The 22,857-nt window shown below is 43.6% G+C and overlaps 1 protein-coding gene across 1 annotated transcript; it reads right to left on the bottom strand.

Annotated features, from left to right (window-relative positions):
• Nucleotides 1–539: 539 nt before the first annotated feature.
• Nucleotides 540–22,198, bottom strand: Olfml1 (olfactomedin like 1). The gene is made up of 3 exons (XM_051149172.1): nt 21,779–22,198; nt 17,301–17,589; nt 540–1,366 (listed from the first exon to the last, which is right to left on the bottom strand). The coding sequence occupies exons 1-3, from the start codon at nt 21,905–21,907 to the stop codon at nt 576–578; spliced, it is 1,209 nt and encodes a 402-aa protein (XP_051005129.1). The 5' UTR covers nt 21,908–22,198; the 3' UTR covers nt 540–575.
• Nucleotides 22,199–22,857: the final 659 nt, after the last annotated feature.

Genomic DNA, 22,857 nt, shown 5'->3' with positions numbered 1-22,857 from the left:
ACAGAGCTCCACCTTCCTCTGCTTCCCAAATGCTGGGAATTGAAGGTGTGCACCACTGTGCCTGGCTTCCCTTTAAAACTGTGAGCTGGCAAAAATCCCTTTTCTTTCTTAAGTTGTTTATTGTCAGGTATTTGGTCATAGCCACAAGAAACAGTTGGACAGAGATTCCTCATAAACATTTGCAAAAGGGGACAGAGCCGGAGTGAAGGTAGGAGAGGAAATCAATGAGTGGCGAGGTCCTAATTGCTGATGGGGAGTAGAGTCAGAGAGCATGCTGGAAGGCAAGAAAGAAAGAGTGGGAATAAAATAGATCACATGGAGGAGGCCTACAGCCCCATCAGATTTGGAGAACAACAGGGTAGTGGTGAAAACTTGTAAATGACAGCCTCGTCTATGCTCTCAAAGGATACCGAAAGCAGTGACATTTGAAAAAGAAAGACTACATATTTCAACCATCAGAACCTTTTCCTGTGTGCACATTGAAGGATAGACACCACACTGTAAAGGGGCCGTGACCTCCCTGTCCTGCAAAACCGCTCCCCAAGCCCCACCATGTTCCCTCCCAGCAGCCACCATTACTCCAGAGGCAGCTTTCTCTTTGTCTGGAGTTTGTAAATGATCTGATTGCCTTCATTCCAGGCATACAGCTGTTTCTCTCTGGGGTTGTAATGGATCATGGAGTGACTGCTGGGCCGCCTGGGGAAGAACAAGTTGGGCAGATGCTCCTCCCTGACAGTGCCCAGTGGATCGTAGACACAGGTGATATGATGGGGGCCTTGGCCACCAGAACTGTAGACCACGTAGAGAACCCCACACAGGACGAATGAGGCTTCAGCATCCTGGCTTCTACATGGCGTGTCCCATGAATGCTCTATTCCCAAAGTGCCAGGCTCAATTTTTGTGAGAACCAAGTGGCCTTGGATACCTGGTCCAGAGTGAATGGCCCAGAGCCCGTGTTCATCCACAGCTAGGTCAATGTAAGTGGATAGGGTGTGTTGATAGATGGGTGCTCGGCCTGCCCCTCCTGGGAGAAGCATCCGATCTTGCACCGTCTTCTTCTGCAGGTTATACTTAATTATCTCGTTAGGTGTTCCTTGACTGTGGAAAAATAGAAAGCCTTTGTAGATCACTTGCCCTGATCCTTGCCAAGAAAGGGGTAAGATTAGCTTCCGGGGGCCAGGCTTGGTGCTGTCTTCCATGAATGCCCGCAAATTTGCAAATTCCCAAACTGTGTTGCTTCTGGATCCGGTTAATAGATACACCTTTGCGGAGTTGCCGCCAGCATCTTTCATCCAAGAGCCGTCTGGGTCCATGGTCTTCTTCACTATTTTCAGAGACTTGATACCCATCAGCATGTTGTCACAGCCTAGCCAGACAGGAGGAAAAGGATGGGTTAGTCAGAATGCTCACAACACCTGAAGCATCCTGCTTACCTTTAGACCTAACACTAAGTCGGGCATATTCTCATGTCTCCTGGGATACCATGACCTCTGAGAGAAGAGTTTCCCTTGGAGAAGCCTAGACAAAAACGGAACACAAGCACAAGCTCCTCTGAAAAAGCAAACACCATTAGACATGAACGGCCTCTGTTTCCTGTCCCTTGCCTACAGCAGAATTAGAAGAAGCTGTGTTATGTCTTTTTTCCATGGATAATGCAATCACTGAATGCAGATCATACCATTCCTCGTCTCTAGATTCCTCAACCAATTGCCCTATAATCTTTCTTTTCTTTTTTTTTCTTCACAACTAGCTCCTAGGCTTAACTTATATGCATCTTGGTTGCTCTAGTTTTTTAAATCTCATGGTCGGGCATAGTGTGTATACCTGGAGGCAGAGGCAGGCCGCTCTCTGTGACTCTTGAGACCAGCTTGGTCTATACAGCAGTTCCAGGCCAGCCAGGAGCTGCATAGTTAGGTCCTGTCTTAATGATAAATGAATTATCTCCAGCTAGTTAACACTTTCTGGATTCTGTGTTATCCTTTGCACCATTTCATCCTTGGCTTCTCCTACAGAACAATCTATATTTTCCATATGTACTGTCTCACCCCCCACTATCACTTTATAACAGAGTCTGCTCTTGATCATGCAACCAGGGAGCCCCTAACTGAAGAGCCCTTCCCCTCCTTCATGCAGGCATGTTGTTCCATTGTCTGCAGTATGACAGCGCTCACCGGCTCCTTTCCCTTGTCCCTTCTCTCCCAACACTGTCTCTGTGTGTATCTCCTGTTTCTCCTCTGACAGAGGACAGTGTCGCAGAAATCATGACCTGTGCTCCTCCGTTTCAGTTCACTCTTTCTCATTGCACGTGCAACTACATTCCATAGTCTCCTTTGTGGTTAGGCTGCATGCACTGCATATGATGGGATATGGACAGGCATGGAATACGCTCCTCCCATATAACCCTTAAGTACTCCATCTTCTAGATAGCCTTAGCTTCTTGGAATCATCATGGTGGCCATGTCCAAGAGGCCAGTACTACTGGTCATTTCAGGAAAAGTAGGTCATCAGTTCCAATTTTGGACTTTTTGGTGGATCTCTTTAAATCTGGCTAAGAACCCACTGCTAAGGCTCTCACGAGTCACAGGGGTGGCCCAATTATTATTATTTCAATAAATGGATATAGATTCAAACTCCTCTCTAAATTAATCTTGCTATACACCTACCTATTAGTGCAGCTCTCAGTCATCATCAGAGTGGTTTCTCTGTGCTGTAGAAGGCAGTTACTGAATTTACAGCTGGTTGGTGTGGAAAGAATAAGTATCTGGGGACCGCTCAGCCACAAATGGGACATCTATATTATATTCCTTCCCTCAAGTCTCAGGGACCACCACAGAAGAGGATCCAGAAAGACTGTAAGAGGCAGGGCTCAGGGAGGACTGGAAAGAAACCTCATCATCAGGACCCAACAAGAGTGCCGCATTCATGCTACCTTAATGCGACCTGAATGAGATCAGCCCAATCGATACTCCAGTCAAGCAGGGGATGCTTCAGGTCATATCCCGAGCTAGAGAGCTGCTGATAATTGATGGTTTCTAGGGGCGGGAATGCAAGTTGTCTTTATGGGCGTGGCTCCTGCTAGCTTAGCCGTACTCCAGTGATAACCTCACACCCATGAGCACATGGGAAGTACAAATTGAACTTGGGGGATTATAATAATGTTTAAAGGGTGTAGAGAGGTGGGCCTTGGGTTGAGTTGAGAGGAGTTGGGAGAAGTAGGAATTAATACGATCAAAATACACTGTGCGCATGCATATAGGAAACTGCCAAAGAATTAAAATATGATATGAAAAAAAATTTTTTTAAAAACTCAATAAAAATACTCAACTACATATCTCACCTTCTACCACCTATTCTTCCCCTGCAAACATGAGTCATCATTTCTTGCCTAGATTACTGCAAATGTGTCTGATTTGTCTCCTTGAGTTTACTTTTGCTTGCTCATCTTCATGTCAAGTATACATTCCACGAAGCTGCAAGAGTGACCTGGTTGGTAAACTTTATCTCCTCCTCTGTCACACTTAGAATAGCATCCTAATCTCTCCTTCCACGACCTATATAAGACTGTGTGCCGTGGCCCTTATCATCAGGACCCTGCCCTTTGTGGCTCACTGTGTTGTAATTACATAGTTTTTTTTCTTTATGTCCTGTGAGCATGCCAAATTTCTTTTTGCCTTAGGACTTTTCCACTTAGAATTCTGGAACACTTTTCTTTTTCTTGAACTTAGGACAGTGAATTGGCTCCCATTCATTCTTCAGGTCACCCCCGCACCCACCCTCGACCCCCGCACCCCTTGGTCTCACTACATAGCACAGGCTAGACTCAAACTCACAAGCACTAGAATTGTATGCATGCACCACCATACCTGGACAAGTCTCATATTCAATATCTCCTGAACGGGCTTCTTCCTTTAGACCACTCATCACACTGTGAACTGTCTTGTCGGTGTCTTTACTAGCTTACTGTCCACCTCCCTCACAGGACTCACCAAAACCAGGGCCTGCAGCTTCATGGTTAGTATTGTACCCAGAGGCCTAAGTCAATGCTTTCAGGATTCAGTAAACTACAGCTAAATGAAGAAAACAAAAAAACTCAGATGCTTTTCTAGGGTCTAACCAGTCTAGCACCTTCTGCGTTCTGACCGCAGATCCATCTTAAGTAAATAGTCATTCATAAAGCACTGCAAAGCTTTTAAGATACTTTCAAACCCATTATTTCATTAAAAAAAAAAATGGATTCTAGGTTTTCTGAAGAGAACACATGGGATAGAGAGCAGGCTTGGCTGGACAGAGGCAAGTTCCAGAAAATCAGTTCTTCCAGTAGAAGCACAGAGAGGTCTCACCTGGCTCATACTGAGTCATGGGCCAGATTTGTAGGAGAGCTGCAAGAATCTCGGCTCCCAGGAGCTGCCATGCTCTCCTAACATGCTCCAAAAGCGTGATGGTTTGTTTTTGTGTGTCAACATGGTCATGACCTGGCTACAGAAAGCAAGACACTAGAAAAGGCATCCAGGGAGTGTAAGCATTGGAGATGCAGATGGCAGAAGGAGTCTCTGCTGTACAGAGCTACTGGGGGCTGAGAGATTGTGTAGAGGAAGAGGACAGCCACCCTGATTCCCAGATGCTGTCTCTACTCAAACACAGCTGCACCTGGCTGAGGTGAAGCCAGTGCTTGTCCCTGATCTGTCAACCACCAAGGAGAAGTGGGTGAGGCTTTAATCTCAAATAACCATAGAATGATTGTATAGGGGAAGAAGAGATGGGTCCATGGGTTCCTATAGATAACCATGTGATACTCCATGTAAAAGAACACGTCCCAGGGTTAAGAAAATCATTAAATTCTACAAATTACAAATAATTAGGATATGTTTGGTACTATATTGCATAACTTTATAGTAATTCATGTAATTCTTTTTAAAATTTATTTATTTATTTATTACACAGTATTCTACCTGCATGTGCATCCACATGCCAGAAGAGGGCACCAGATCTCATTACAGATGGTTGTGAGCCACCATGTGGTTACTGGGAATTGAACTCAGGACTTTATGAAGAATAGCCGGTTCTCTTACCCTCTGAGCCATCTCTCTAGTCCAAAATAGTTTTTACTGTTGGTTTTTTGTTTTTTGTTTTGTTTTTGTGACACGGTTTCTTTGTGTAGCCTTGACTGTCCTGGACTCACTTTGTAGACCAGGCTGGCCTTGAACTCACAGCGATCAGCCTGCCTCTGCCTCCCGAGTGCTGGCATTAAAGGAATGCACCACCGTGCCTTTATTGTTGGTTTTTCACAACAGGGTTTCTCTGTGTAATAGTCCTGGCTATCCTGGAACTCTCTTTATAGACCGGGCTGGCCTCAAACTCACAGAGATCTGCCTGCTTCTGCCTCCCGAGTGCTGGGATTAAAAGTGTGCACCATCATGCCTGGACATGTAATTCTTATAATAAGTTTCTATGACATATTTTTAATCACTAGTTTCCAAGTGAAAAAGTTATGGCTTGCATTAGTTTCTTGGAAAGGGCACACAGCTCGTCAGTGGTAAAAGAATTTTGGGAACTCAGAGTTGGGAGCCAGGCCATTCCCAGCTAGCCTCAGAGGCAGGTTAGTGTGGTAGGAAGGATTGGAGAGCCATGTGTGCCCAGAGTCGTACTAGTGAAGACAACGGGCTCTCAAGTGTGACAGGACATCCACCTTCAGTAGGTGGCCCCACAGTGCCTGTCATTCCTGCTAGGGAAGAACAGAACGGAAGCTGAGATATGTAAAGACCGTGTCTTCGAATGAGGACACAGAGAAACCCTGTCTCAAAAAAAAAAGAAAAAAAAAGTAACACTATAGAAGAAATGAACTTTCATTCCCCCACTTCTCTTTTTATTCCCCCTTCGTACTGCAGAACTCTTGGAGTGATAACAAAGCAAGAATGTGTTGACGTATATTTTTTATTAAGATGTTTTTTAAAAATCTCTTAAGAAAAAACAAAACAAAACAAATTTCCCCATGTCTTCCTGCTACTTCCCCTACTCTGTCAGATTTAGATGAAGCTCAGGACTTGTCATCTGAGACATGCGAGCTTTGGACTCGAGTCCTCCACCTTCCTTTGGTCAATCCAGCCTTCATTCTGGCAGCCAGGTGCTTTCTATTCTTTTATCAAATATAATCTAAAATTGTGAACGTTAGGGAACATACATTTCCAGTGTCCCAGTAAAAGGGAAAGTTAAAATTACCTGCTGTGTTTCTCTTGGGAACAGAAATAGTTGAGGAAATATTGGGGGGGGGGGGAAATGAGTCCAAGTATGATGCAAATTATTTAACAGAGACAATAGTATGTAAAGCTCCACTTGCAAACCAGAACACTGAAATGTATGACTCCTCCCACAGGCAAAATTTCAGACAAGCAATTGGGGTAGAATTTAGCCCAAGACCTCGCATTGAGTTCACACACAAATATCACTTATTTGAATCTTTTAAAATACTTTCCTCCTTATTAATAACACCTGCTGGACCTGTAAGACTTGCTCCTCCATTGTTACGCAATCTGATGTTAGAGACATTGGCTCATCTCTGGTAGAAAGCTAGCTGGAGGTGGGAACCAGGGTGGGGGGGCACCTGAAGATGGAGTGACAGACACAGGGAGGTTAGGCAGTGGGTTTATAAGTGTAGTCCAGATTCAAGATACTAAATAGTGTCAGGCATTGATTCTGAGACAGTCAGAAAGAGAGAGGTTGACTGCTTAGATTGAGGTAGCCAGATGATAATGATAAACCAGGACTCAAGAAGGGAGACTGTGGTGGTGGCGCACACCTTTAATCCCAGCACTCAGATGGCAGAGGCAGGTGGATCTCCGAGTTCAAGGCTAGCCTGGTCTACAAACTGAGTTCCGGGACAGCCAGGGCTACACAGAGAAAGAAACTCAGTCTCAAAAGACAAGAACAACAACAAAAAAGGAAGGGAGAGGGAGACATGACACTAGCAAAAAAAAGGAAGAGTAAGTTTGCTTGGTGAAAGTCCATTAAAAGGAGAATTATTCTCTAAGCATGAGCATTTTTCACCACTTTATGAAATTTTGTCATAATTCTTGACTTTTCCAAGCCTTACTCTCGCTCCAGTTAATAAATGGTTCCACTGGTTAGCCCTCTTTCAGGATGGATGACTAAATGAAAGTGGCCCCCATTAGGCTCCTGTATTTGAATATTTGGTCCCCAGTTGGTGGAAGTGTTTGGGAAATATTAAGAGATATGGTCTTGTTGGAGGAGGTGTGTCACTGGGCTTTGAGGTTGCAGAAGCCCATGCCATTCCCTGTCAGTTCTCTCTGTGCCTCCTGCTTGTGGGTCAGATACAGTCTCTCAGCTACTGCTCCAGCTGTCATGCCTGCCTGCCTGCCTGCTGCCATGCTTCCCACCATGGTGGTAATTGACTTACCTTCTAAAACGGTAAACTCCAATAAGTCTTTCCTTCTGTAAGTCGCTGTGATCTTGGTGTCTCTTGGCAGCAACAGAAAAGTAACTAAGACAGGCATTATACTGGACCAGGTGTTTCCTTACAAGGAGTCTTCTCTTCCTTCAGCCTTCCTCTCCTCCTCCTCTGTTGGCATAATGTTCTTGTGGACTGTGTCCTGATTTCTCCACCCACTATCTGGTTGCATTGTGATGTTTATTCTAAGTATCTCCTGTCTCAGGTTTGTGTAAACATGCCACTGCTTGTTCTCTGTATTCCCAATAAAAGCCAACTAGCCAATGCTGAATAATAACAGAGACAGGGTGGGACATCCTCTTCTGGTGAGAGAGACGAGGAGAAGGAAGGAGGCTGCCACTATGAATGAAGTGGAGTAAGAAGCACAAGGCCCAGATGAAGAACATGAGCAAGTATTTGGGATTATGGATGGGAGGTAGCTTGATAGAAAATATTAGAATCAGATGACATGGGATAGGGGCAGGGAGATATGTGAGCTAGTTTAAGGTAGTAATATCTGCCCTACCCCAGGTGAACCAAGGCGATTTAAAAATATAACAGGCATCCATATTTTTATTGATTGATAGCAGGTTAGAAAATACTGCCATATAATTATAGCCTAATAATAAACATTTTTCTTTTTTAATTATTATATTTCTTTTATAACATATACATTTACATTATTACACATATATAACTACATACAGCAGGAAGAAACATGAAACAATCAGGAATTATATGGACTGTTACATTCATAGGGATTTGGCTGTTCGTATTTGGCAAACTTGAAGTAAATATCTTTCCTATCTTGTTGAGTCTAAAATTCTGAATGAAAATCCATATCTATCATACTTCATCTCTATTAACTTAAAACATCTATCTAAATCTAAAAACATCTCTTTAAAAAAAATTTTTTTTTGAGACATGGTTTCTCTGTATAGCCCTGGCTGTCCTGGACTCACTTTGTAGACCAGGCTGGCCTCTAACTCACAGCGATCCCCCTGTCTCTGCCTCCCAAGTGTTGGGATTATAGGTGTGTGCCACCATGCCTGGCCTCTAAAAACATCTTAACCCCTAACCAACTAAGCTTAATTGTAAGACTAAACTATTTGGTCTTCAACCTCATCAGAGACTTGAGAAGGAATACAACTTAACTACCTGAGTGAACTGGAAGTGCAGGTTAGCAGCTTCCAAGTTAGGCATTACTTTTTAAAAAATATATTTTATTAATTTATTCATATTACATCTCAATTGTTATCCCATCTCTTGTGTCCTCCTATTCCTCCCTCCCTCCCATTTTCCCCTTACTACCCTCCCCTATGACTGTGACTGAGAGGGACCTCTTCCCCCTGTACATGCTCATAGGGTACCAAGTCTCTTCTTGGTAGCCTGCTATCCTTCCTCTGAGTGCCACCAGGCCTCCTCATCAAGGGGATGTCGTCAAAAGTAGGGCACTACAGTTAGTGTGAAAGTCAGTCCCCACTCTCCACTCGACTGTGGAGAATGTCTTGTCCATTGGCTAGATCTGGGTAGGGGTTTGAAGTTTACTGCATGTATTGTCCTTGGCTGGTACCATAGTTTGAGCAAGACCCCTGGGCCCAGATCTGCCTGTCATAATGTTATTCTTGTGGGTTTCTAGGACCCTCTGGATCCTTCTATTTCCCCATTCTCCCATGCTTCTCTCACCTAAAGTCCCAATAGGATGTCCTCCCCTTTGATCCACTTTCCTGGTAAGTGAAGACTTTCATGGGACATGTTCCATGGGCTACTGTGCAGATATAAGTGAGTATATACCATTTGACCTACTCATTATGATCATTTCTAGGCCTTACTTTTAAATTCACTGCAACAGCCCTCCTTGTCGCCTTTCTCTTTCTGTCTCACCTTCTTCTTCCTTATCCTCCTGCAGTGTCTAGGACACAATATATACCTGCCTCCCCACTCAAACTCTTTCTGCTTATGTTCCACACTCAGAAACAGTTCCTGATAGTACAGGTGTCTGACACTGTCCAAACTTGTGATCTCAATCACTACTGTGCCAACTTAGAAAACAAATAGATTATCAGGGGCTCTCTCACCATGTGGGTGCTTCAGCAGACAGATGGTAGGAAAACAGAACTGCTGCTTTGCATGGGATGTTTCTTAGTGACCCACACTGACTTGGTGTTGCTGGACGGCTAAGCTATGTGTCTCATATTAAGGCTTAGTTGGGGCCTGGCATACAATAAACATTGTAACGTGCTGCTCCTGTTCTCACGTACACGTTTGCATAACTAAAAGCTGATCTTGCTTGCTCCCTGCTTCCACGATATCAAGAACAAAAGCTCAAATATGGATGCAACTAGAGGTCATAGTGGAAGGATGGACCTTGGCGCCAGAGTTGGAATTTGCTTTGACTAAAAGAAAGTGGTAAAAATGACTAAATTAAATCCATAGAGGACTTCTGTCCTCTCTCTGAGACATCTGCATTCATCATAAGAATAAGCCCAGATAAGCCTGCAGGGGAGCCAGATGACATGTGGAGGACGACCAAGTCATCTCATAAGAGGCCCTCATCAACAACCACTCCTAGGCAATGTGCCAAGGATGGGAGATGTGCTGCCATCAAGCCAGTCCTGGCTCAGGTCAACAGAACTGTCCTTCCACCCTGCAAACTTCTGGGCAATAAGAATTGGATGTTGCTTTAACCTACCAAATTTTGGAGTCATTTGTTGAGTTACATTAATGTGGGATGAGGGCTTTCAGACACAGAGCAGAGATGGAACCTGCCATCTCCATGACAACTTTGACCTTATGACCTCACATGCTTCTGACACCTTATACATCCCTCTATGAGAGCAGTCCTCACTCTGGATTGTTATCCCCTGTGTTTAGATCGCTTCTCTGTTTTACTGTAAGTGGTTTTGAGAACAAAGATCATAGCTAGGGTCCCTTCTCTAATGTCCAGCACAAGTCGAAAATATATCTGGAATTTAGTTAGACGTTTGTTGAACTATAAACAAATGGGTGAGGAGCTGGAGAGATGGCTCAGAGGTTAAGAGAACTGACTGTTCTTCCATAGGTCATGAGTTCAATTCCCAGCAACGACATGGTGGCTCACAACCATCTATAATGAGATCTGGTGCCCTCTTCTGGTGGGCAGTCACACATGCAGGCATAATACTGTATATATAATAAAACAGTAAATCTTAAAACAAACAAACAAATGAGTGAGAGAGAATGAATAAATGTTCATACTAACTGGGATCAAAAGCTACAAGGCAACATGATGTGGGACATTTTGTTGATATTCATAGTACCTAGAAATAACCTCACAAACCCCAGAATTTTTAGATGAAGAAACCAAAGAAGTGCTATGCACACAGACCTTTCTGGACTTTTGGACATGCACTCTCTAGGGAATATATGTCCTGTGTTGCTGGCCTTGTGAATGCAACAACACTAGATTTGTGCACACATGCACACACAAGCACCCTTATGATCTACATTTCTGCCCTCAGTCATACCTCCAGCCTCTTCCTGTATAGTTAATACAGCTGTTACAAATTAGTTCTGGTTCTCTTAATGTTTTGCTCTACTCATCAAGAACCAACGGACCTTGAGATCTGCCTCGCAGACTTGCGTTCTTTAGCTTTCAGTGAGTGGAATATTTGTTTAGTTGTTTGTTTTGTTTGTTGTGGGTTTGAATACAGGCATGCAATTATCTACTTGGAACGTATTCCAGAGGCAGTCAGATATTCAGCAGACTTCTTGGAAATATGACCTAACAAAGATATGAGCTATTTAACGCAGCAGCAGGGTGAGGGCTACATGAGGTTACACCCATGCTTCCTTGCAATAAAAGGAGCCAGCCGGGCTACAGAAAGAAAATAAAATCTGTTATGATGGTTTGTTTTGACTGCCCTTGAAATTCTTCTTCAAAATCTTCTTACAAGTTAAAAGGAGGTCAATACTTTTATCCACTCAAGAATGCATCATGTGGATTCTCCCAAAGCCTTCAGCTGGATAACTCAGCCTTCAGTCTGGGTGCCCGAGGTTGTGGTGCTGTGTGATAAACTGGCAAGTACAAAAGGCAATTTTATTTCTAACACCAAACATTGAGAATGACTTTAAAGTTCAAGTCACTCATTTCTAATTTAAATCACATATGTGTGGGGAAGAAAGGGGGGTGGAGAGGAAAATTAAGGGTCTACGAATTTCACTTAATCTCAAAACATTCCTGGGATTAGGGGCCCACGTGGACTGTGTTTGGAAAAACACCTCAAAATAAAGGTTGAAGGCTTTAGAACAGCTAGGTGGGGATTGATTCGGTAAAAAGTAACCTAAGCTGTTTTTCAGGACTTGGCCTTAGTAGTCATCTGAGAGATATCTAAAAGATGAGGATCATTCTAACATGCATTGGAATTCACTTATATCTTAAGGTATAAGATTGAATTTCCCCCAGGTAGTTGTTGCCATCCATTCCTTAATGGTTTTCCAAAGGGATGTTCTGCACAGGAAGACCTGTGGCCTGAGCTCTTCCTGATCCAGTTTGTCTGTACCCAGGTGGTGACTTCATCATTTAGGGTTTTAGTAAAAGCTATGCACCTGGCATAGCCCTTGTAGGCCAAGAATATAGGACTAGCAGGATCTTCTAGAAAGACAAGTTCAGATAGCAAACTGAGGCGCACGGTGGTAGGTGGAATGCCAAAGTGGCCCCTGTGAGGGATAATCGTGACAGTCAACTTGCTGGGATTTATAATCAAAATGGAAAGCTAGAGAGATGCTCAGAGGTTAAGAGGCTGAGCTGGCAGAGGGTCTGAGGTCTAGTCCCTGCACCCACATGGCAGCTCCAGTTCCAGGGGATCTGGCTGATGTCTGACTTCCTTAGCATCCGGCATACCTGTGGCGCACATCCATTTGTTCTGGGAAAACACTTGCATACATAAAATAAATAGTAAAATAAAATAAATAGAATCAAGATGGAGATAAAATGTCTAGGTATGCTGGTGAGGACATCTCTAGATTGAGTTCACGGAAGTGGGAAGACACACTCTCAAAAGGGTAGCAGTATTCTGTGGGCTAGTGTGGGGAACTGCAGCTGTGCTGGTACTGACCATTACTTGTTTTTGTCTGCAGTTGAAACACTGTGCTCCACTGGTTGCCTTCATTTTCCTTGTTTTGAGTCTCATTTGGCCCTTGGTTTGCCTCCTCTTGGGGGCTTTCCATAGTGCTGTTTGATTGCTGGTTCCTCCCCTATATAAGCAGTTCCGTTACTCCCATTAAATGGCATTCTCTTAGTACAAATGACCCATTGTTGTGTCGTCTTTTTAATCCTCAGACCCTCACCTTAGCCTAGACAAGCCGCGCACACTGGGTGGGCGCTGCAGGCTGGGAGTCCTGGGCTGTATTAAAAGGAGAAAGCAACCACTGGGGAATAGTTTAGTGGCAGAGAGATGGAGGGAGGGGGGAGCAGGGGGAGAGGGAGATGGGGGAAGGAGGGGGAAGAGAGGGAGAGAGAGGGCAGAGGGAGGGAGGAAGAGAGAGAGAGAGAGAGAGAGAGAGAGAGAGAGAGAGAGAGAGAGAGAGGAAGAGAGAGAGAGAGAAGGAGGGAGGGAGGGAGACAGACTGATTGATTAGCTGCTCTCTCCTTTCTGACTGCGAACACAATGTAAGCATCTACCTGCTGCCCCTGTCCCTGCCGTGATCGATTATATCTCCTTGAACTGTAAAGGCAGAATAAACCCTTTCTTCCCAAAGCAGTGTTTGTCAGGTATTTTGTTGCAGCTGAGTCAAGTAACCAATGCAGCTCCCCAAGCTCCCTCACACCCCTGTCCTGGACAGGCTCCACAGGACTTTCTCCCCAGAGCACAGGCAGGGCCTGGGCATGTGAGAGGGTGCACGCTGTGATCACGTGACATTATAAGACAAGGTTGCAGGGATTCTGTGATTAATAAGGCTCCAAACAGTGGACCTTGAATTAATCAAAACAATAATCATGATAGACAGGCCTGATCAGATAAAAAAAAAATTCTTAAGAGAGGTGTTAGGCACCTTTTGAAGAACAGCACTGTCCTCACAGAGGCATACTGTGAGCTGCCTATGGAGTCAGAGCTGCAGGAAGCTCATGACATTCATCATGTAATTAGAGGCCATGTGTGGACTCTGCAATAATGAAGTTGTATTGTTTTAAGACGCTGAATTAGCCGGGCAGTGGTGGCGCACGCCTTTAATGCCAGCACTTGGGAGGTAGAGGTAGGCGGATCGTTGTGAGTTCGAGGCCAGCCTGGTCTACAAAGTGAGTCCAGGACAGTAAAGGCTACACAGTGAAACCCTGTCTCAAAAATCCAAAAATTAAAAAAAAAAAGATGCTGAATTTATGATGACCTGTTGGACAGAATTAGAGAACTGATACGACCTAGTTACTACCAGAACAGTCAAGCAACCCTAGCCACCTGCCCCTACCACCACTGTCATCACCATCACCACTGTTACCACTTCTACCATCAACACCAATAAAATAAGGGCAGTCACATCATAAAATACACATAGAGTAGGGGAGTAAGCTAGCTTAGAATTAGCAGTCTAAATCTAGCCTGTCTGAAAATAATAGGTCATCTTCTAATTAGTTTCTGTCAACTGGACACGGGCTAGAGTTACCAGCAAAGAGGGACCCTCTGCTGAGGAATCATGTTCTTTGGATTGGTCTGTTGGCAAGTTGATGGGGCATTTTCTTGATTGATAGTTGATGTGGGGGGGCAACATCAACAAGCCCACTGTGGGTGGTGAAAGCAAGGTGGTCTCGTGCTATATAAGAAAGTAGGCTGATCAAGCCATGAGGAGCAGACTCCATGATTCCTGCCTCTGCTCCTCCTTGAGTTCCTGGCCTGACTTTCCTTACTAGTCACTGTGATCACAGTGTGTGAGTCAAATAAACCCTTTCCTCCCCAACTTGCTATTGGTTAGTGTTTTATCACAGCAACAGAGAAGCAGACTAGAAGAGGTCAGGTCAGGGACCACCAATCACACAGCTGTCACATGTCCTTAATGTAAGTTCTGCAGGGCCTCTACCACCAAGCTCTCTTTCTTCTAGGAACAATTTCTTTGGCCTCTTCCCTCCATGCTATGTCCCGGTTCTACACTCCATGAATACAAGAAGATTATGTCAGGATCTTTCTTAATGGTCTTGTAGAAAAATAAGTTGTACATAAAATATGTGTGGTTGAATATATTAAATACTCACATGTGTGTCCCTATGCACATGTAAATATATATTTATTTAAGTTATAACTGTTTATGGATACTTTCGGAAGAGCAGAAGTTGAGTTTGGTTCAGGTCACTTTGCAGAAGGCCTTTTCTATGTAAAGGATTGAAAAGCAGAGTGGACATTTTTTGCTGTTGCTAACACACGGTGATCAGTAAAGAAAACTGCTATATGATGGAGTAACGTGATCTCTGTTGAGTTGTGTGAAGGCCTGTGTGACAGTAGTAGGGATCTAGAAAGCAAGAGAAGCCTAAGGAAACTAGCCCATCTAACAGCCCAGCTGACAGTGGAGCCAATGAGGGTTGGCTCAACCAGAGCCCCAGAGGTGACAGGCATGTGAGTGGCAACTCCACAGACATGGGCATCCAGGATCTGCAGAGTGGGGCAAAGAATGGGGGTTGAGAAAACACGAAATGCTGCACTCTAGCTAGAACGGGAAAGGTGTGACTTCAAGGTCTGCAGGTCTAAGAATACCCCAGAATAGGAAAAGGTTGGGGATCCATTGCTAGGATTTGGGCTTGGTGGCCTGCCTGTGACCCTGTGTGAAAGGTCAGGGAACATTCTAGCTCAGAAAATACTAGTGCCCACATTATGTTCCTAGACTTCCCAGCCTCTGGAGACCTACTAAATAAACTAAACTCCTATTCTTTATAAGTTACCTTGCACAGTTCAGTTATAACGCCAGAAAACAAGCAAAGATGTAAGATCTTGGAAAAAATGTCAAGTCATATGTGCTTCCAAACTAATCTTGGGTTTTCTTTCTTTCTTTCTTCCTTTTTTTTCTTTTCTTCTTTTGGTTCTTCAAGACAGGGTCTCTGGCTAATCTGGGGTTTTCTATCATTACAGATTTCATACCAATCGATTAATGACCTAAGCCCCCAAGCCTTTGAAGTATCCTAGGCTCATGTTCCTCATTTATCCTTTACTTTCAACTCTTAGTTAACAAACCGTGTGGATTTTAATTCTGAATAGCTTTCAATTGGCCAGCTCTTTTCTGTCCTGCAAGACTTCATGCAGTCATTATTTGCTTAAATTACTTAAGCATTCCTGAACTTGTCTCCCTTCTCTTGTCATAGTCTCTCTCTCTTTTTTTTTTTATATCATGTCCCTGTTTAGAATAATTAACGGTTTCTCTAGTCATGTTTAATCTCCTTAGCATGGACCACATGGCATTTCATCACCTGTGTCCAGTGCCTGGAATAACATCTTGGTTCCAATCAGTTTTTGTCAGTTAAGTAAGTAAACAAGTGAATGGATGGGTGACTATTGGCAGCAGCACATGGCTGGATTAAACCTCTTCGGCTTCATGACCCTGTATTCCTTTGCCCTGAACCGTTTCCTCTGCGCCAGATGTGCAGATGGACATGTCTTTATAGCTCATGTTGTCCCATGTTCACTTCACTTAGACCCTCTACATTTTAAAAAAAAATTTTATTGAGACAAGGTCTCATGTTAAATTAAAGTTGGCCTGCTCCCAACTGAGGAGGATAACAGAGGCTGTCCTTAAAAGCTCATCCTCCTGTTTCGCCTCATGCTGGGGCTGGAACCCAGGGCTTCCTGCATGCTAGGCAGTACTCTACCAACTGAGCTACAGTCTCTGCCCCAAGACCCTTCTTATAATGACCTGTAGGTTCATAGAAGGATTACGCGGAGAAGCCCTAAAGAGCAAAGGCGACCCCCAGATTATAGTTTGTTTTGTTTTGTTTTTTGCTATTTTGTTTTGTTTTGTTTTTCAAGACAGGGTTTCTCTGTGTAGCCTTGACTGTCCTGGACTCACTTTGTAGACCAGGCTGGCCTCGAACTCACAGCGATCCACCTGCCTCTGCCTCCCAAGTACTGGGATTAAAGGCGTTTGCCAGCAGCACCACCATCACCTGGCTCTAGATTACGTTTTTATTTCCCTGCTGGAGGTTCCCAAACATGCATAATTACTACATGAATAGTTTTCCTGTTTGCAGTGAAGTCTTTTCAGAGCACACAATACTGGGTGGTGGTGGTGGTGGTGGGGGAGCGGTTCTTGCTTTTCTTACTGTTTTAATGGATTCCTGCTCAGGAAAATCTTCCCAGCTGTGATGCTTATTTTACCATGAGCTACTAGATCCTATTACTGACTGCCTAGAACTGATACTGATGGGTCACAAGATGGGACAAATCTCTGAATTTCGCCACCCCAGACAGCACAATAGCAATTTGCTGCAGTGCCCAGTCCTGAGGTTTGGCTGTCACAGTTTTTAGTTTCAGACTGTTGCTTGTTACATTGGCCACAGATCTCTGTTCCCTGGGCCCTTGATGTAGCCCACACCAGCCTGTCGCTCTCCCTAGAAAGAGCTGGGCCTACATGGCTATCAAGTCTATCAGGAGAGGGCCTGAGCTGCCTCTCACACTGTAGATCTGGCCTTTCATGAGGTCTTTAGAAACTCCTTGAGAAAGAAAAGCCACTTGCTTTTGTGGAATTCTATTGGGACACCTGACCCCTGCCAAGTTGCTCCCAGCCCAGACACACAAGGGGTGCACCCAGTTCTCACTCATCACGTGACCACACTTTCAAACTGCAGGGAGTCGAATCTCTCTAAGTGGGACAGGCCCTAGAAGGGGTGCTGGAAGAATCCCCTTACTTGCATTCAGTAGACGTTGGATCTTCTTTTTTTCTTCTGCTTCTTGAAGTACCATTTCAGCCAGAGTCTTCTCCTCTGATTCAACGCAGATGTCAGCTTCTCGAAGGTACTCCAGGTAGTCAATCTCCTGCTGGGCACGCTCCACTCTCAGTGCAAGGTTATCAACAGCGCTCCTATATTCGCTTGTATGGGTCAGACAATTCCCCAGCATGATGGATATGTTTTTGGAGAATTCCTGGAATTCTTGGATGTATGCTCTTGTTGTTTGGGTACATTTTTCCAGCCTTTGCTTTAAACAGAAAATACATTACCAATGTTACCAAATTACTGTAAATTATTTCAAGTATCCAAGTACTACAAATATCTATCATTCACAGAGAAGGAGTATTAGATCAATATAACCAATCAGAAGAGGAAAAATTCTACAATCCTAAATTCATAGGTACTATTGACATTTGGCATACTAGCTTTTAAGTTTTCCAATGTATGTCATGGTATGTATAAATATATTTGTACATGTGATTTTTCTAAGTATCTATTAATTTAGACTTGCTGATATATTGCAAACATTTAAATATCATATTGTACTATCATAACTATATTTATTATCTACTATTATATCATTACAGCACACACTACAATTTTTTTGTGTTGACTATATTTTTAATTAATAAATGAAACTCCTATATAATTGTTGTACATGTGATATTTTGATATGGAATGGTTAGATCATGCAAGTTAATCTATAGAATATTTTGCATATTTACTTTTGAGGTGATAAAATCTATTCTCTTAATTGCTAGGTATGTAGTATATTGCCATTAACTATAGTAGTGATAGGTACAATAGATCCAATAGATCTCATAGATCTCTTGAACTTACTCTTTTTTTTTTCTTTCTTTTTTTTTTTTTGTTTTTTTTTTTTTTTTTTTTGAGACAGGGTTTCTCTGTGTAGCCTTGGCTGTCCTGGATTCACTTTGTAGACCAGGCTGGCCTCGAACTCACAGCAATCCACCTGCCTCTGCCTCCTGAGTGCTGAACTTACTCTTCAGTGTGTGTGTGTGTGTGTGTGTGTGTGTGTGTGTGTGTATGCAGGTATACATGTGGAGGTCACAAAGCAATACCAGGTGTCTTTCACAATTGTTTCAACCTCTTATGTTTTGAGGCAGTGTCTCTCATTGAATCTGAAGCTCACTGACTGACTACACCTCCTGGCCAGCAAGCCGCAGAGACTTGCACACATCTGCCTCCACAGCACTTAGCTTGCAGATGGCCTCTCCACCTTACTTTTGTGGAAGTGCTGGCGAACTGAGCTCAGGTCCTCATACTTGGGCAGTGCACTTTACTGTCTGAGCCATCTTCCTATCTCTAGAACAGATAATTAAGATATTATATTCTTTGTTCAATATCTTCTTATTTCTTAAACTTCTCTATTTTTATGAGCTCATTAAATATATAGCGCAATCATTCATTCAGTGTTTGTCTTCTTGTGGCTTGCTTATTTCACTTAGCATAGGATCCTACAGGTTCATTTACAGTGTTATGTATGAGCCTCATTTTTAAATTATATATATGTATATATACTATTAATTTATTCATATTACATCTCAGTTGTTATTCCATCCCTTATATCCTCCCATTCCTCCCTCCCTCCCGCTTTCTCCCTGCTCCCCTCCCCTATGACTGTGACTGAGGGGGACCTCCTCCCCTGTATATGATCATAGGGTATCAAGTCTCTTCTTGGTAGCCTGCTTCCTTCCTCTGAGTGCTACCAGGCCTCCTCATCCAGGGGACATGGTCAAATATAGGGCACCAGAGTTCATGTGAAAGTCAGACCGCACTCTCAACTCAACTGTGGAGAATGTCCTATCCATCAGCTAGATCTGGGTTTGAAGTTTACTACACGTATTGTCCTTGGCTTGTGCCATAGTTTGAGCAGGACCCCTGGGCCCAGATCTGCCCATCATAATGTTCTTTTAGTAGGTTTCTAGGACCCTCCGGATCCTTCTATTTCCCCACTCTCCCATGCTTCTCTCACCTAGAGACCCAATAGGATGTCCTCTCCTCTGTCCCACTTTCCTGGTAAGTGAAGACTTTCATGGGACATGCCCCTTGGGCTAGTGTCCAGATATAAGTGAGTATATACCATTTGACTCTTTCTGCTTCTGGGTTAACTCACTCATTATGATCATTTCTAGTTTAAAGGCTAAACAACATTCTATTATGTATATGTATATATTATTTTTATATATGTAACATAATTTTAATAACATGTAGATTTCCATCAAATTAAAATCTTGTTTGTTCCTTAAATGCCTTTAAATGCACATTTAGTTTTCAATTTTTTACTCAATGTTAAGAAAAAAGAATTATGTATTTATATTTTTATGTCTTTAGTTATTTTCTTAGGCTAGATTTCCAGAAATAAGTTCCATTCCCCTACATATGACATGAAGCTAAGGATACAGTAACGCTCAATGACTGTTTGGTGAATGGAAGAATAAATGAGTGGAAATGGGATTACTGGGTTACAGAGTTGATAGTTAAAGCTCAGTTCGCAATGATGATTAAAACCTTCTTCCCAAGCTGGCTGTGGTGGCACACGCCTTTAATCCTAGCACTCAGGACTCAGAGGCAGGCAGATTGCTGTGAGTTTGAGGCCAGCCTAGTTTACACAGCAAGTCCAGGACAGCCAAGGATACAGAGAGAAACTCTGTCTCAAAACCAAAAACCAAACCAAACAAACAAACAAAAAAACCCTTTTTCCCAAATGTAAAACATTTTACTCATAATTGTGTAGAGCACTTTCTCTTGGAAGAGAAAGAGACAGATACAGGAAAAGAGGCAAGGAGAGAAAGATAGAGAAAGAGAGAAGAGAGAGAGAGCGAGAGCAAGAGTGAGAGAGCGAGAGAAAGAGAGAGAGAATATATTAATAACTCTCCAAGTCTCTTTTGTCCCTTCTTTTCTCCCCTTCCCACATGCCCCTCTCGGGAAAGGCCCTGTATCTCTGAGTTGTCAAGCCTCTGCATTGGCCACTAGTGCCTGCCACCTGGGACTCAGCTTCCCCTCCAGGTCAGAACCTAGTAGCCAGAAGACATAGCTTTATCTTCTATAGAATATATCTACAGAGCTTATCCAGATCTTCCAAATCCACAGTCAGGGCTGTGAACGTCTACTTTGTGTGCCTGAGCACAGCTCTGGCATTTTAAACAGGTGACGTTGGTGCTCTGGCCAGGAAGAGAGCCGGAAGAGCCGGAAGAGGCCGCGGGCCTGGGAACACTTCATCCACAGCTTCCGGGCCTGCCAGATGGACAATGTGAGAAAATGCACTTAGATTGCTCTGTGGTCTTATTTTACTGATACTATAGCCAGATGGCCCCATCATTAGGACTTACAGACTTATTCAGGAAAATAGAAAATAAATGCTTGAGATAGGACTGTTTTTTGAAAGAAGACTTATAATAGGCCAACTTAACTTGCATAAGAGCCAGGTGTTCCAAGGTGGAAGGTTACATTTGTCTCTGAAAACCTGACTGATCTATAAAAGTACTAAATTTTGTTCATTTGTTTTTGTTTTGAGATAGGGGGCCTATGTAGTCTTAACTGGCCTCACACTTTCTATGTAGCTGAAGATGACTCTGAAACCCTTGGTCGTCCTGCTTGCATCTCCTGAGAACTGATATTACAGGTACAGCCGAACAAACCTGGCTTGTGCAGTGCTAGCCCTTGAGCCCAGGGCTCTGTGTATACTAGGCTGAGCACTCTACCAACTAAGTCACATTCCCAATCAAGGCTTTCGCCTATTTTAATGAGGCGGAAGCTCAAACACCCTCGCTCTGTTTAACATTGCTGAAAAATCTCATTTCTAAGCGCAAGTCCACTTAGGATTAAAAAGCAAAAATCCACAATGAGCCTCCGCCGTATACTAACATCGTTTTACAGTCACTTAACAGTTAATCATCAAAAGGGAAAAAGAAAAGCCGGAATCGGTTAGCATCCCAGTACAGGAAAAGATGAAAACATGACTACAGTTCTAATGTGATACTTTGAAGACAGAACTTTTGGGTTTTAAATGTCCAACAATCTGGAAATTTACTTAGCGAGTCTCAGGCTATGCTCTGAGTATGGATTAATGACCCCACATAAAACAACCCCAATATCTCAAAGTTAAAAATCTCTGTGTGTTAAATCTTCAGAATATCATTTGAAATTAAACTTTATCACTACGTCCACTTTATAGGTGAGAAAAACCATCAGGACAAAGTATAGGGTAAATCCACGCTCAGGGGTCGCGATGGAGCAGGATGGACTTGAGGTCGTATCCTAAATTGCCAGGCTCTGCAGGTCTGTAAATGTAATCTTAGCAGTGATTCATTCTGTATCCTGAAGACATGCATTCTGGTTGACAAGAAAACAGGGGCACAACAGAGTGACTTCCAAGAGGCCTACTCCCAGTGAAGGGAACACACGTCACCTACCTCCAAGACTTGGAAGCGTTGGTAGATGTAGTGTACCATGGCTGGGTCTTGGGCCTGTTGTGGTGGGGGCAGAAATGCTGCGAGGAAGAAAACAGCTGAAGCAGAAGCTCCCCGAAGGGCCACCATCATCCTGCACACTCCCCAGGAGCTTGGGTTCCCTCAAGAGACTCAAGGGTTCAGGTGGTGATCTCTGGTTTTCTGTCTGCTGCTGCTGCTGTGGCAATTCCTTGGAAAACAACACTTTGCACAGCCAGAGAGAACAGTGTCCGCTTGTTATTCTACCCAGTGCATGATCTCAGTTTCGAGCTGGTGATCAAGTCCAGCTGTTGGCAAGTCAGTCCCTGGAGGTCTCGCTTGCTCACTTGGTGCAGAGTTCCCTGGGCCCAGCATCTGCTGCCTTCAGCTTGGACATGCACACACTCTCTCCAGGCCAGTGGCTACTATTGCTTCCAGGTTTAGAGTGTATGCATTGGGGTAGGGGTGGGGAGGTCTTTCCTCCCCTTTACCCCCCGCCCCCAGTTCTTTTACTTCTTTTTCCCTCCTCCCTAATAGACTGTGCAGCCCAATCATAGGCCTAGCTCAACACAGGCCACCCCCAAAAATTTCTCAGCATTGGAATTTCAGTTCAGTTTCTGGCAGAAATTCCTAGGATCCTTTTCCAAGAAGTTCTTTTAGGAGACCCCACCTCTCTTTCCAGACTTCTCTTGCATTCTTGTAGCTCTTAAAGGCATAGCAAGGAAATGTGAACACTGATCTATACCATCTCAGAAAAGTGTACAGGGCTGCATTGCTCTGTGCACAGAGAGGTGCAGTGGGCCACAGGCCTGACTACCCAGGCCAACAGCTGAACATTGTCAGGATTGATCTTAGAAGCACTTCTTTCTTTTTAGTTTTAGATTTATTTTTTAATTTATGTATATATAAACATATGCGTATATATGTATATATATACATAGACACATATGTGTGTGTGTATACATACACATACATACATACACACACACACATACATACATACATACATGTGGGTATGGGGGGACCACCATGGCCAGAAGAGATCCCTGGGTACAGAGTTATAA

Source organism: Acomys russatus, chromosome 7 (assembly GCF_903995435.1).
Source record: "Acomys russatus chromosome 7, mAcoRus1.1, whole genome shotgun sequence".
In the NCBI taxonomy this organism is placed as follows: Eukaryota; Metazoa; Chordata; class Mammalia; order Rodentia; family Muridae; genus Acomys; species Acomys russatus.
The sequence above is the reverse complement of the archived record's forward strand: the minus strand, read 5'-3'. Positions and strand labels throughout refer to the sequence as shown.

Coding starts and splice junctions, on each gene's coding strand:
- Olfml1 (XM_051149172.1), bottom strand. CDS start 21,907: ATGATGGTGGCCCTTCGGGGAGCTTCTGCTTCAGCTGTTTTCTTCCTC. Junction 17,590..21,778: donor AACGCTTCCAAGTCTTGGAG/GTAGGTGACGTG, acceptor TTCTGTTTAAAG/CAAAGGCTGGAAAAATGTAC. Junction 1,367..17,300: donor CCAACGTCTACTGAATGCAA/GTAAGGGGATTC, acceptor CTGTCTGGCTAG/GCTGTGACAACATGCTGATG.